At 37.6% G+C, this 15,565-nt stretch overlaps 2 protein-coding genes across 2 annotated transcripts; one reads left to right on the forward strand and one right to left on the reverse strand.

The window, feature by feature from the left end:
* The first annotated feature begins 11,977 nt into the window (after positions 1-11,977).
* On the forward strand, positions 11,978-12,853 carry LOC104760676 (thioredoxin-like protein Clot). Its single transcript, XM_010483637.2, has 2 exons — positions 11,978-12,305; positions 12,398-12,853. Exons 1-2 carry the CDS (start codon positions 12,158-12,160, stop codon positions 12,652-12,654), a joined length of 405 nt encoding a protein of 134 aa, XP_010481939.1. The 5' UTR covers positions 11,978-12,157; the 3' UTR covers positions 12,655-12,853.
* Positions 12,783-14,633, reverse strand: LOC104760675 (putative acetyltransferase At3g50280). Its single transcript, XM_087499203.1, has 2 exons — positions 14,007-14,633; positions 12,783-13,793 (listed from the first exon to the last, which is right to left on the reverse strand). The coding sequence occupies exons 1-2, from the start codon at positions 14,460-14,462 to the stop codon at positions 12,897-12,899; spliced, it is 1,353 nt and encodes a 450-aa protein (XP_087355329.1). The 5' UTR covers positions 14,463-14,633; the 3' UTR covers positions 12,783-12,896.
* Between the last annotated feature and the right edge of the window lie 932 nt (positions 14,634-15,565).

A 15,565-nucleotide genomic window follows, 5' to 3' on the forward strand; every position in this document is an offset into this window, starting at 1 on the left:
AACGGATTAATGAAATTTTACTCGTAATTATCTCTTTTAACGTTGTCTCTCGCCTAACATCTCAATACGAAAACAGTGGTTCATCCTTTTGCTGTAGGACCTAATGCCAAGGCATCTACAGAGTTTCAATAAATGCCAACAAAGTGTTTTTTTACCTGCTCTCCCGCCGATACTCCCTCTACTCTGTTGTCGGAACCAGAGAAGCAACATAAAATAATATAAAATGTGATAGATTTATAAACTTTATCGGGAAATGTGTTATTTTCAATTTTTATTAAAAATTAATAAAATAATACAGAAAGAGAAAGAAAGAGGAGAGAACCGATGCTTTTTTTTTGTCGCCTCTGTTTATTTGTACACTTGTCTGTTCCTCATTAGTTAGTTATTAAAATATTAATTACTTGTAGTCTTCTGTAAACAATAGCGTACAACGAAAGCCTAGTAGACATATTTCTGAACTTAACTTATAGACTTACATGTTGAGTTGACCAATATAAATAGAAATAGGTATTCATTATTCATGTAGAGTTGACAAATAGAAAATAGATATAGGTTTTCAGTATGTATACATTAAGTTAAAAAATAAAATACAAATAGGAGTTTGGGTGATGCAACTAATCGTCGAGACAGACATGAAGTTTGCCCCAATTAATAGGAGGAGGAACCACACACTGTTTGACATCAGCTTCTGCAACCTCTCTCATCTCCTCTAACCTCTTGGTCTCTGCCTCAAAGTCGACAAGTTGTTGACACAATATTTGATTCACTTGGGATAGTTGAGCGTCAATCAGATCCACTTGATGCACAAGGGCGGTAGCCTCTTCCTTCTTCTTCATGTGATCTCTCGTTATACGAATAATTGCTTTGAAGCGATCCTCTTCTTCAACCACGACTCTCGTCCTCTCAAACACGTCTTTCTTGGCATCTATTACTTCCTTTTCCCACTCAAAATCGGAACTGCTTCGCTTACACTTACTGGAACTCTCTCCGGCCATAGCTCGTAACCAACTTATTCTCTTGTTATCGAAGAAGGAGACGCAATAGATTGAGTGGAAATTGAGAGGATATTTATAGGTGCAATGATCGAAAAAGAAGATGAAGAGACGGCAACGATACAATGAATGTAGAAAAATCGAAAGGGTACAACGAATGTAGAGATAGCGAAAGGGTACAACGATTGTAGAGATATCGAAAGGGTACAATGAATGTAGACTTGAAACAATAGCATACATCGAAAGCTTAATAGACATCTGATTGAAGTTAACTTAAAGATGTTGTACACATCCCAAGACACATTGTGATGACAACAATGAAACCTATCCAAGAGAGAACCATGAATTTTTGAAGCCTTTTTTCCCTATCTTTGGTTGTCATAACCTCACACTCAAACTGTTTCTTATCTTCCTCATATTTGTTCACCAAATGAGAGTTCACCAAACCATTAACAACTTGTTTATTCATTGCTTTTCTGCCAACGAATCTCGTCCCTCGACTCCAATAAGCTCCGCTTTTGCCATCCACGTGATGGTTCTTCGTCTGACCAATGAGAAAACCCATGAACAGTGCACCTGAAGAAATTTCTTCCCGGATTTGCATCTGTCCATAATTTCACAAGTACCGTATATCTACCACAGTGGTTGCAGATTGGATTAAGAATTTGTATTTGCGAATTTGTATCAGAACCTGACCCCGAAATTTGACTCATTATTCTCTATATGATGCTATTTGATGAAGAAGAGAAGAAAGTGGAATCCCCTTAAGAGAAATGATTGTCTGTAATAGATAATGTCGACTTGAACACGTGGAATATATCCGAAAAGATTACAAAGAACAAATTAATGGTCCAATCATTCCAGTTGACTTCAAGATGAAGGTAACTTCTACTCTCCGTCTTCAGCAACCTGTACAAGATCTATTAGTATAACCACCAAAAACAGCCACAAAACATTATAAAGAATCTGATTGAATGTTACTCACGCAATGAGGTCGAGTATGTCCAGGCTGCCTGCATTTTGAACAAGCATATGAAGTTTGTGTCTTTCGCGGCTTGGTACCCTTTTTACGTGACAGTTCTAGCCGTGTAAGCCAACAAGACTTCTTTTGCCTACCAGGCTTCCGTTTCGGTATTAGAGGTATACATCGGATATCTGGCCCAATCATAGCGTGCTCGACATTGGGCATTATGTTAGCCGCGTATGACGCATAAACATAATCTTTTCTATAGTAAGCTTCTACCACGGTAGACATATGCCATCCAGCGGACTTGACAGCCTTAATTGCATGTGAACATGGTATTTTCTCAACACCAAACATCCCGCATGAACAAGATTTTTCTTCTAAGTCAACCAAACAGTCACGTTGCCCACCACGAACGTGGAAACGCCCTGACTAAAAGTGGTTGTCAGACTTAGTGCATCCTCTTGTCTTTTCCAATACCACCAACCTAACTTTTTCGTAATAAACTCAATGAGATATGTGATGGGATAACCTTTGGCTTTCTTTAGTATGGAGTTGATAGATTCTGAAATGTTGTTATTCTTGATGTTGTATCTATCTCCTGGACAGTAAACTCGAGACTATAAAGCTGGATCTGCCTCATTCAAGTATGCTGCAAGAGCCGGATTTACGTTAGTGAGCAAAGCCATGTAGCGGTTGTAATCATCATGTGTATGCGCATATGCTGCCCCTTTCACCAACTACATCAGTTGCTTCCCATTGAAATTAGAAATTATGTTTTGTTGAAGATGGTAATAACATATCCCTCGTGTTGCCCATGGGATAACATTGTGACATGCCTTAGCTACTGAACTGTGCGTATCTGAAACTACTACCAAAGGATATTCATTAGAGATACACTCACTTAATTTGGTGAAAAACCAATCCCATGAAACATCACACTCTGAGTCGACAATTGCAAAAGCCAACGTAAATATCTGGAAGTTACCATCATGTGCGCAAGCGATTAACAATACACCTTCATACTTGCCAGTGAGATGGATCCCATAAAAACACAATTACTCGCCTAGCGTAATTGAAACCACGGATTGAAGCATCGAAAGATAGGAAAAGATACTTAAACCTATGCTCGTCATCAACAACAAGGTCAACGACATTTCCCGGGTTTGACTGCTCTAATTTCCGAAGACAGTAAGGCAACTTCGTATATCCGTCTTCCGCGCTTCCTCTCACATATTCTTGCGCATATTGTAAATCCCTGTACGAAGTGGTGTAATCCAACATCATGCCGAATATTGTCCTCATTGAATCTTCGATATGTTGTGGGACAACACCATCCAATATTCCTACCCGGTCGATGAAAAACCTCCCAATATATTTTGAGGTGCAACGCTTACGATTAGCAACGCGGTCCACAATAGAACATATATGCACGTTCAGATATTTGGTGACCCAAAAAGTGTTTGGATCATTCTTCACAGTGGCTATGACCCTCCATGTGCATCCTGGAACAAAGCATATTGCCACCAACAGAGACTTTGTGGATTTCTTAATTTTGAAAGAGAATTTTAACATAATCGCGGTCAAACCCACCTCAGTTATGACGTCAGCTTTGCATGCAAAGCATTGACCTACTTTCAGTTGGTCAATCCAAGGATTATTTAACTGTCCATGAATACCACCAAAAAACGGTTTCCCTTCTTCAGTGTCTAGTCCCAGGTCATCTCCATCTCTTTCTTCATCTTCATCTTTAAATTTCCCGTACTCACTGTAATCGAAATCCATGTCATCAACATCTTTCGGCTTCTCATTTGTATGATCAGTTTCATGACATTCTTCTGCACATTTATCTGCACACTCGTCGGCACTTGGATCTACATCGTTACCAAATTCATTTGTTGGCTCTCCATCATCAACAGAACGAGAGTTGTTTAACACAACTGGATGTCCATCCATGCATTGCGTAGAGACGCAAAGGCGAACAACATTCCTACTACTAAAATCTATCAAGTTCTGAACTAATCTATCATTTGTGACATAGACAGGAGGGGTATCTTGGGATAATTGCTGAAGCATCATCTCTGTTAAGGGATACGATAACTGAACCATCTATGTTTCTTTGTCAATCAGATAATCTTCTACAGCCATTTCAACAAGCTCAGCGTATGTACACTACAAGAAAACAAGCCTTTTGCAAGGACACGTTGCGACGGAGTACAGCTCTCGCAAATTTGGGGTAGATTTGCGAGGGATTTACGAGAAATAAAAAAACCCTAGCACATCCCTCGCAAAATTGCGAGGAACACAGTCGTCGCAAATCCGCTGCTCAATTGCGAGGCATTTATGACAAATTCGCTGGGAAGGTCTCCTCCCTCGCAAATCCATCGCAATATTGCGACGATTTTGTGAAAACATAGTCCATAGCAAATTTGCTATGGAATTGCGAAAGCCATAGCAAATCCATTGCAAAGTTAGGAAAATATATTTGTATAAATATTACAAAACTTAGTATAATTATTCTGAAATACAATTGAATGTGTTCATAAGGTGAATTTACTAACTTTTAACATTATTTTGATGGTTTTTACAAATTAGATATTTAAGGTTTACGACATATTGGCGACTGATTTGCTAGACCCATAGCAAATTCGTCGCAAATCCATCGCAAATTACTCAAAACATAGTAATTCCCTCGCAAATAAACCTTTAACCCTTAACCCTAAACCCTAAAGACTAATTACATTATTATTAATGATTAAAAAGATGAATCCAAGACTTATAATCAAAGATAGCAGTGCAACACAAAATTGTTGGAGAATTGGACCATTTGGCAAATATTTGTCTCAATGGTTTGAACATATGTGATATAGTGTAGAACATCATCATGTTTGGAGTAAGATGCAAAATTGGACAATTTTGGAAAGTTTGGTGATAGAAAAGAGTATGATGACACCATTGGACCTTATAATATACTTGAAAGTTAATTTGAGTAATTTTTTAAAATTATTTTGATGGTTTTTACAAATTATATATTTAAGGTTTGCGACAAATTTGCGACTGATTTGCTAGACCCATAGCAAATTCGTCGCAAATCAATCGCAAAATACTCAAAACGTAGCAATTCCCTCGCAAATAACAACCTTAAACCCTTAACCCTAAACCCTAAAGACTAATTACATTACTATTAATGATTTAAAAAGATGAATCCAAGACTTATAATCAAAGATAGCAGTACAACACAAAATTGTTGGAGAATTGGACAATTTGACAAATATTTGTCTCAATGGTTTGAACATATATGTGATATAGTGTAGAACATCATCATGTTTGGAGTAATATGTAAAATTGGACAATTTTGGAAAGTTTGATGATAGAAAAGAGTATGATCACATTAAAAACTTTAAAACCTTGAACTTTAACCCTAATGACATTATATGTTTGCAATTCTCAATATTCTCATATACTTCTTATATAAATTACATATTTTTTATATGTTTGCAAATTTGGAAATATTTTTATATATTTGATAGAGATTTTCGATGGACCCTAGCTAATCCCTAGCAAGTTTTGCGAGGGATTTGCGACGCAGCATTTTTCTATATAAACAGAAAACCTAGTTTGAGCGTAGCTCAAAACTCGACTAATCCGTAGCCGCAAAAAACCAAAATCCCTAATTCCTCTCTTCTCCGATCTATCTCCGCCTCTCTTCTCCAATCTATCTCCACCTCTCTTCTCCGATTAACCACCACTCTGCATCTTCTCTCTTCTCCGCTTCTCTCTATCTCCACCTCTCTTCTCCGATCTGTCCTACGCTTCTCTCTATCTCCTCGTCTCTGGTTACTGTCCCTCTCTTCTCTCTATATCCTCTCGTCTCCGGTGACTGTCTCTTCCTCTCCTCTATCTCTGGTGAGTCTCCTCCTCTCTTCTCTATCTCCGATTACTCTTCTTATTCTCTCGATCTGAAAGTCTTGTTAGTTTAGGGTTTAGATTTTTATTTTAGGGTTATGATTTGGGGGTCAATTTTTAGTTTAGGATTCTAATTTCGAGTTTAGGGTTATTATTTCGTGTTCAATTTCGATTTTTAGGGTTTCAATTTTAGGGTTTTGACTTTTAGGGTTTTGATTTTAGGGTTTTGATTTTAGGATTCGAATTCGAGTTTAATTTTTTTTTGTATAGTTTTATTGAATTTTGGTTTTCGTGTTTAAGTTTAATTTTAATTTTATTTGATTCAGATGTCTTCTCGAGACCAAAACGGGTCTGTAAACCAAAATGTTTACAGCCAGTTCATATCATCTCAAGCGTTATCTCCTCCCATCTCTGCTCGAGGGATACGCTCTACTGGCCCTGCTCAAAGGTTACCTTCTCCTGCCTCTTCTCAGGGAACCTCACCGGCAACACAAGATAACCATAATGCAACCTTTGCGTGGTGCAAAATGATCTTCCTCCTCAGCAATCAACTTCGTGTGTCAAAGGTGTAAGTGCCTCTCAAACTTTTTTCACTTAGGAAGAGTTACTTGCAAGTCATGGGCGTGCTGGCTTAACAAAACTGGATCCTAAGCGACCTTCGGGTACTATCTCGTGAGAATGTTAATGATCTAACCTATAGTTTATCTTTATGTTTTGTATTTTCAATGATTTTCATTCATTTTATCTTATGTTTTGTAGGTTTGACCAGGATTCTTCGGTTGCTCCTACTGTCCGGGCCATTTTTGAAAGAGATTTCAAATCAGCTCATGCCAATTGGACCCAAACACCATGTCCAGTTGTAAACCGGTGGTGTGAAAATTTTGCGGTAAGTTACAGGTTTGTTGATGTGTTTAAATTACAGATTTTGTGTGTTTATCACTTGATTCTGGATGTGATTTTGTTTCTGATTCATTTTATGTCTTTACAAGCAAACATATAAATGGGATGCGTCCATCAATGGAAGAGTTAGAGCTGAGTTTGAAAAGAAGTTGAAGACCTGGATGAGTGATCAAGTGTCTCGATGGAAGGGTAAGTGGAAGAAGAAAGGTAATGACGAAATGCCACGGTGGCTTGATCCTACCGTATGGAATGGCATGGTCAAGTTTTGGTGTGAACCAAAATCAGAAGCAAAGAGTATCAATAGCCGTAATGCTCGCTATAGTGATCCTGATGGCACTAGAATACATAAGCACCATTCTGGTTAGACCTCTTTTAAAGCTTGAGCACGAAAGCTTGTAAGTATCTCTGTTTAACACAAGGTCATTAATCATATCATATCTACAATATAGTAATATAGTTCTTTCATTTCTCTATTTTTAGTCTGAGAGGACTGGTGAGCCACTACCTGATTTCCTGCGAGTCCTAGAAGACACTCATAGAAAACCTGATGGGTCGTTTATTGATGGACTGTCTGAGAAGGTGTACAATGAAGTGTCGTCAAAGATAGCTGAAGCTGAGTCTGAGCTATTATCAGCGGATAACATGGAGAGTAGTGCTTCTGGAGGGTTATCAGTCACTGTGAAGAACCAAATTTATGCCGAGGTAAAACATGCTTCATTGTTTATGTTAATGTTTGCGTTTTTGTAAACTATATGTGTAAGCACTTATGGTGTTTATGTTTTGTTAATGTTTATGCTTCATTGTTTATGTTAATGTTTATGCTTCATTGTTTATGTTAATGTTAATGTTTGTGTTTATGTAAACATTTATGTTTGTGTAAACACTTATGGTGTGTATATGTTTTGTTGGCAGGTTGCTCCGAAGAAAAAGAACCGGATATATGGGGTTGGTAACATGCAAACAGAAGCATCTTCAGCTAATATTGGTCAACCGCCTCCTCCTTCTGAAGATCCACTTGTTCTAGCTACAAAGCTTGCTTCTGCCGAAGCTGCTCTTGCAACTCAGGCAACTCAACTACAGGCCAATGCAATGAAGATGCAAGAAAATTCAGCGAAGATGCATAGTTATGATGCATACTTCGATTATCTTGCAGAGAAAGATCCAGACTTTGCTGCTAGATTTCCCCGAGAAAATTCGGCGACCAGACCTGCGACCAGAGATGCAACCACCGGAGAACCTACCACCGGACAGTAATAAACACTGATGAACTCTCTTTTATCTTTTGAACCTCTCATATGTAATGTTTTGTGTAGAACAAAATCGGTTATTATGATTTGTTAACTTATTTTGTAAACTTAGTACTTATAATTACAGCTTTAATTTGCATAAGTTTTCAAGATTTAATTTTAGTTATAGGTTAAATTTTAATTACAGGTTTAATATTAATTAAGCTTAACAAAATCAAAATTTTAATTTTTTTTTATACCGTTATTAGAATTTGCGACGGAAATATTAATTGCAAATGTATCGCAAATTTGCGAGGGATTTACTAGATACAAAATTTGCTAGGATATTGCTAGACAAAAAGTTCCTCGCAATATGCGTGAGATTTGCGAGGGAAAATTATTCCTCGCAAAACTTGCGAGGGATTTGCAACGTTGACCAATTTGCGAGAAGCGATTTGCGAGGAACGGACGTTCCTCGCAAATCTCTCGCTTTTGTCGATTTGCGAGGGATTCGCGATATATATGTCCATCGCAAAAGACATGTTTTCTTGTAGTGGTACAACCGTGCCACAAAAAAAAACAATCTCCCACCTTTGCGTCCATCCATGTAAAAATGCCAAGACCCATTTCTCGTCAGCCATACTTCGAAAACAACAGGTATTTGCGCCATTTACCTGAAAGAGCAAGCAGCAAGTTAAAATACCATAAACCCATAAACCATAAACCCTAAACCATAAACCATAAACCCTAAACACTAAAACCTCAACCCTAATAACCTAAGAAAATCAAAAACATGATTGATCGAAAAATATAATATTCTATCATCGTAAAAATATACATAGGCAATTACATAACTGATATAACACGTACGAACTAAAAAATCAAAAAAAAGTCTTTATAAATTTCCAATTAAAGACCATTTCAATTGTATAGACTTTAGAGATAAATCGAACAGTTTGACTTCCTAAATAAGTCTAATTTAATTACCTAACTGCCTATGAAAACCAAAAATTCGATTTCTCCATATGTATAATACATAATCATGTCAAAAACATACAGAAGCAAGTACATACCATATATCCAAGAATACAGCAAGAAAATCTTAAAAATTATTCACCAATTTGTTGAAAATTGGTTTTCAAATTTTGAGGACTTCATGTTGATGTCAACATTGCATACATAATCTAGCCTCTATACAGAGAGTACCTTTGAAGTCTATTACTTGTGGTCTATTTTTGCAATTACAATTTAATAAAGCAGACACCATATGAAGTCTACTATGATTGTTGACTTCTTTTGTTGTCTTCCTTTGTTAATTTTTGGGTCAGTTTTGCAATTCTAAACATAAAAAAGAGTAGATTTCTTTGAAAGTTTGAAAAAGTTAACTTCGACTACAGTCTACAATGGTTATTTTTGCAATTGACCACACCTTTGACTTTTTAGTAGACTTCTAACTAACAAGTAGATTTCATAAATCTGTCAACTATAAAAGTTAAACTTCGTTGTGGTTAGTTTTGCAATTGACCAAGTTTGACTTCCGCCAATTAGACTACTTACGAAGTATCCAGAAATGTTGACTTCGTTTGCAGTCTGCCTTGGTCATTTTTGGGGTTGACCAATATTTTATTTTTTTTAACTAGTAGACTTCTTTTGCAGTCAACTAGGTAATTTTATATAAATAGTATTACGGTCAATACTTTTATATTTTGGTCAACTTCAAAAATAACCACTATAGAAGTCTACTACCTTTTTTCAGGCAAAGACTTTGTCTGACGGTCTTGACTAAAAAGTCAATAATTTGGTCAATTGCAAAAATACACTTTAGTAGACTGTAAACGAAGTATCCGTTAGAAATATTATAATGCAGTGTAAACCATATTTTTTTGTTTTCAAATGAAATTAAGGAGACTGACATTTTAGTCTACGGGCTCGAAACTCGATAAATCTTAAATTGCAAAACTGGCCTAATAGTAGACTTTACATTATTTTATGATTGTTCGACTAACAAATGAAGTCTAATTTCAACAAAAACACAAGGAAAATCACGAAATCTACCGGAAAATAACCTTATGGTGGTTGTTCGCAATGTCAAACACCAAGGACGTCGTCTTAAGTCACCACAGAAGAAACCCAGCGCCAACTTAATCACTATCCAAGAATCATGATATATAACAAGATAAATGGACTTGAAAATTTTCTTGGATTAAAATGGAGAGGAGATTGAAGAAAATGAAGTTCTCATAGCATTGAGTGTTATTTAAGCTTACAAATTCAGGTTGTTGAAGCTTTAAGAGTTCAAATTTGGTTGTTCATAGTTGTTGGAATATTGATGGTGGTGGTACAACCGTAAATATAAGAAAGATGAGGATATGAATGTCATAAACATTTTCGCAAGAAATTCAAATAAATCAGAAATAATGGCAATTTTGTGAATACAATGAATGGACAAAGATTTAATATGAAGAAAGTGGTAAATGTTGGAGAAAGAAAAAGAGGGGTCTAAAATGTTGGAGAGAGGAAAAGAGGGGTCTAACATTGCAATTGACTCAAGTTTGTGGTCTAATTTTGCAAGTCTCCCATGATAGTTTGTATTTGTATATATATATATATATATATATATATATATATATATATATATATTATAATATGTGCATTTAAAAACATCATATATTTTAAAACATTGGGGTTTGATATTTTATAAAATAAATTGGGTCTTCTGTGCTGGTAACATCAAGTTTGAATAAAAGGGTATCCCTTGCCACCTAAAATGTATTTCTCACTTTTTTTTACTGACTACTCTAACTTGGTGAAGATGATTTGTTTTTACCTTTGAAATGGCCAGATTTTTTAGTTTATCTAGACGAGATGAAGTGCAAAAAGGAGGAGTTTTGTATTTTATTTTCTCTCTCTTATTTCTCGAAGCGTGAATGTTCTACTGATTTTTGACATGAGAAGTTCAATTGTATGTAAGTTTGCAGTTTTGGCAGGAAAACAAGACTTTGCGGTTTTAGAGAGAAAATGAGATTTTGCGGGTTGGTGGGTAAAGAACTGAGATTATAGGGTTGGTGGGTAAAGAATTGAGATTTTAGGGTTGTATGTATATTAGAATTGAGAAAAAATATTTTTTAATTATTTAAGTAACATAGGGGTATTTTCAACTTTTACCAAACTCTCCAAAAAAACTCATCCAAAAATTCAGTTTTTTTTGGATAACTTTTTTAAACTCATCCAGATATCTAATCCAGTTCATGGAAGTGGAGGTGTGGATATGTTTTCAAAGTGACGGGTAGGTGCCGCAATCGGGTGAAATACATTCGCGATGTCACAGCGGAGGTGTGCCGGGTTCATCGAGTATCATCGGGGCGTATGGGACGGGTGATAAGATTGCCCATATGATAGCTTGGAAACCACCGGAGGTGGAGTGGATTAAGTTAAATACGGATGGTGCTTCTCGCGGGAATCCGGGTTTGGCTACGACAGGAGGTGTGTTGCGGAATGGAGGGGGTGATTGGTACAGGGGCTTTGCGATTAATGTTTGGATCTGTATGGCGCCATTAGCAGAGCTGTGGGGGGGGGGGGTGTACTATGGTCTTTATATTGCGTGGGGGAGGAGAGTGAGTCGACTGAGCTGGAGATTGATTCTGAGTTGGTGGTTGGTTTTTTACAGACAGGGATTGATGCATCTCATCCATTGTCATTCATGGTACGTTTGTGTCATGGCTTGTTATCAAGGGACTGAATATTCCGCATATCACATATGTATAGGGAAGCTAACCGTCTTATCGATGGGTTAACATATGTGTTTGACTTACCATTGGGAGTTCATCTGTTTGAGGTTGCTCCGTTGTGTGTAGAGTCATTGGTGAGGGAGATGTCCAAGGGGTTGCGACGTTAAGACACATTCGAGGCTGAGTTTGTTTACTTGTTTTTAATAATTACAAGGAGGTTTTGTTTCCCTATTCTTCACAAAAAAAAATCATTTTTTAATTGTCGAACAATAATATGTATATGCATCCAGATACTCTGTGAGTTACTCTTTTATAGCACGAAAAATAACTATAATTTGGGCCATAATTTGAGTAGCGCGGCCCAATAAGAAATGGTTAGAAAATACTAAAATTGGTAACGAAATCAAGAATCGTTGGTGAAGAAGAACGAAGTAGAAGAAAATGACGGTGAAGAAGATCGACGCGAATCCATCAACCTTAGAATCAGTGTTGCAAGAATTAAAATCGGACGAAACCAATCGCAGCAAGATCAGTTTCATACTCTTCCTCGCCGACGATGAACCCACCACCGGTCGCAGCTGGTGTCCAGGTCTCTCTGTCTCTTAAGGGTTTGTTTCAATTGTCAATCGATTTCATCATCTTGATCGATTCAATGATTTTGTTATTTTTTGTGTGAATCAGACTGTGTTAGAGCTGAACCTGTGATTTTCAAGACTCTAGAGGAGTTTCCAGAGGAGGTGAATCTGATCCGTGCTTACGCCGGAGATAGACCGACTTGGAGGACTCCAGCGCATCCGTGGAGGGTTGATCCACGGTTTAAGCTCACCGGAGTGCCTACTCTTGTTCGTTGGGATGGTGAATCTGTTAAGGGACGTCTTGAGGATCATCAAGCTCACGTTCCTAACTTGATCATGCCCCTTCTTGCGCCAGCCACTTGATTTGATCAATCAATTTCAAGGTATGAGTTAGTTCTCTTGCCCTTTTTAATAAATCCTTTACAAGGAGTGATGCGACTGAGTCTTTGTTTTTGTCGATTTGTATGGTTTCCTGCTCAATGTACTGTTGCTTCTCGAATAAATTACGATGATATTACTCGGGACTACAAATATTACAGTTGAAATAACAAATATTGCCAAACTCTAGAATTTATTAAAGAACAAAGAAAAAACTTGGTAATTTATTACAGAGAAACAAGAGACATGAACTCTTCATCTGATTCCAAAGCTTCCATAAATTCTGGAACAAGACATACCTCCAAATCTATACTTCCCCCTCCTTCTCTTCCTGGATAAGCTGATACTTTTCCATCAAACTTATGCGCGTAGCCACTTCTAAGCGTCACTCCTTTTCCCATCCCAAATTCACAACCGTACTTGTTAAACCTCGGGGAGCTTCCCATCATAACGCTCATCGGTTCAAAAAGCCGATCAATGTGGTAAATATAAGGAGACTTTAACCATTGATCAATCATTTGAGATACTTTTTCACTAGAATGTTCAGTTACTGCTTGATGCACTTTCATAGCAGCCCATCCAAGATCATTCTCCAACAGCTCACCAGCTTTTGCAGCCGTTCTCAAAGTACAGAGGCAGTTTCCAAAGTATTCCTTTTCAAGCGGTGGATACATTCTTCCTCTGTTGTCAGCAGCTAGTCTACAACTTGTTTCTCGATCAACAGGTAATCTCCGTGCCCTAGCTATGCATCTCCATATAACCGCGGTTAGCGATTGGAAAGATGAGATGGTGGTTGTTCCACATATTTGGTTGACCTTTGCTTTAAGCAATTTTATGGTTTCTGATGAGAAACAGAATATTCTTTCCTTGAGGATTGGAGATTCATAGGTTCTGATAAATTCATCAGGATGGCTATAGGGAAGGCTGAAGAGGGGACCGTGTCCTTCAGGGATGTAACGTTTTAAGAACGGTGGATTCTTAAGACACAAGTCATCGTCTTTGTTGCTCTCTTGTCCTTGGAAGACTTCTGACCAAGCCGTAAAGAACTTCCAGAACGAAGTACCGTCTCCCATTGCGTGGTTCATTGATAGTCCTATGAAAACTCCATCTATCAATTCTATCACCTACACAAGTGTACAAACCCTTAAATTCGTAATCAAGTGTACTTGTAGTTTGGACTGTATAAGAAATTAGAGTGTATAACCTGGTTTAATCGGTTCAAACCGGACAGAAACCAGTAAAAATTGTCAACCAATTTGATATACTGTATTTGGTTTCATATCCAAATCAAAACAAAAAAATTGTAACCGAACCATACAAAGAAGAATATAACAAACCTGGACTGATAAGAGGCTCATGGTGTGTCCATCATGATTCACAGCTTTGTGATGGTCAAAGAAAGACTGAACAACCAAAGGAACATACTTTGCCCCCACGATATCTGCTACACATAAATCTGCAGTCGCGTAGATGAACCCAGCGCCAGGGCTATTGTTACAATCCACAAACACAGAGTAGGATTTACGGTTTTCGGATGCTAGAGACGAGAGGCGACCCGCCAGAGGGTAGAAATGGACGAGCGCAACGGCTAGAGACTCTCTCAGCTTCTCAAGAAGAGTGTCAATGGATTCAAGTGGTGGCTTGTGAAAGAGGAGACCTTTTTGGATATACTGAACTGAGATCATCGCGTAGTCCCATGGGGATAAATAGTAAGGTTTCTTTGATTCTTCCGGTATGGTTTTGGGTTTCACGAAACATTTTGAGACGATTTTTACTGATGATGAAGAATCCATTGTGGAAGTATTGAGGTCTAGTGGCCTTGCATGGATGAATAATATACACGGACAGAAGACAAATGTCTTGGTTGGTGAACCTGGTTTCTCCTTTACTAGTTTGGACTTTTTGAAAAGTCCAATGAACCTTTGTTTTCACCAACTGAAGAGTTGGTACACGTTAAGACAAACAAAAAGAGTTGGTACTTGGTGGGAATTTATATTCTCCTGGTCTTGGTCAATGTATCGGTGCATAAACAATCTGTCTTTATCCGAATGGCAAAAATTCTAAAACCTTTTCTTACTAAGTATATATTATATAGTATTGGAACGTGGAAGGTGGATGTGTGAAACACTAGGTTTGACACGAAGAATAAAGGAATATTATAGAATGATTGAGTAGTACGTTACCACGAATAATCATTGTATTTTTGAGAATTTTCTTCGAGTTTTCAAGTTGAGGAAAGAAGGCAAGAGACGACTCTCAAGCAATATCACAGGTTTTGATTGGAAATTTAACCAAGAGGCTGTTGCGGAACCAGAACCAAGCGTGTGAGCTCTCACGTGTGAGGGAGCAATTTGAATAATTATGAATTAGAGGAGGACGTGTGGTAAATGGGGAAAGGCGGATTCAAATGTGGTCGTTAGAAGATATTTAGCTGGATTCTTCCTCATATCTCTTTCATATCGAATCATTTGTAAAAAATCTCTAAAAACACTCTTTGTTCTTTGGCTGGTTTCTCTCATCTCGAGAGCTGACTAATTCAATTATGTGTTTCTTGTGAACATTGGATTGATTGTTCGTTGTGTGGTATTGAATTAAAGAAGTTTGTGTTCGATTGTGGAGTTTATTGTATTAAAGGTATCAGAGCAAAGACATTTCTCGGAAACGATGGTGGAGACACGATCGAGTGCGGCGGAGGCGATGAAACAGAAGGATGTGATGAAGGAAGAGTTTTAGGAGGTTCCGATGGAAAAAAGAGTTTCTCGATTGGAGGAAATACTCGCGGTACAACATCGTGAAGTTATGAAGAGTATGGCTAATTTGTTCGATATTATGAGTCAATCGACTACTGCGAAGACTTCAGAGACGCCGATTGGACCAAATAAGAAGGATCCTATGT

The sequence above is a fragment of the Camelina sativa genome, chromosome 18 (assembly GCF_030686135.1).
Source record: "Camelina sativa cultivar CO46 ecotype springtype chromosome 18, ASM3068613v1".
In the NCBI taxonomy this organism is placed as follows: Eukaryota; Viridiplantae; Streptophyta; class Magnoliopsida; order Brassicales; family Brassicaceae; genus Camelina; species Camelina sativa.

Excerpts from the sequence above, each read along its gene's own strand:
- LOC104760676 (XM_010483637.2), top strand. The coding sequence starts at position 12,158 with ATGACGGTGAAGAAGATCGACGCGAATCCATCAACCTTAGAATCAGTG. Across the intron at positions 12,306-12,397 it reads CGGTCGCAGCTGGTGTCCAG|ACTGTGTTAGAGCTGAACCT; the intron begins GTCTCTCTGTCT and ends TGTGTGAATCAG.
- LOC104760675 (XM_087499203.1), bottom strand. The coding sequence starts at position 14,462 with ATGGATTCTTCATCATCAGTAAAAATCGTCTCAAAATGTTTCGTGAAA. Across the intron at positions 13,794-14,006 it reads TGAGCCTCTTATCAGTCCAG|GTGATAGAATTGATAGATGG; the intron begins GTTTGTTATATT and ends ACACTTGTGTAG.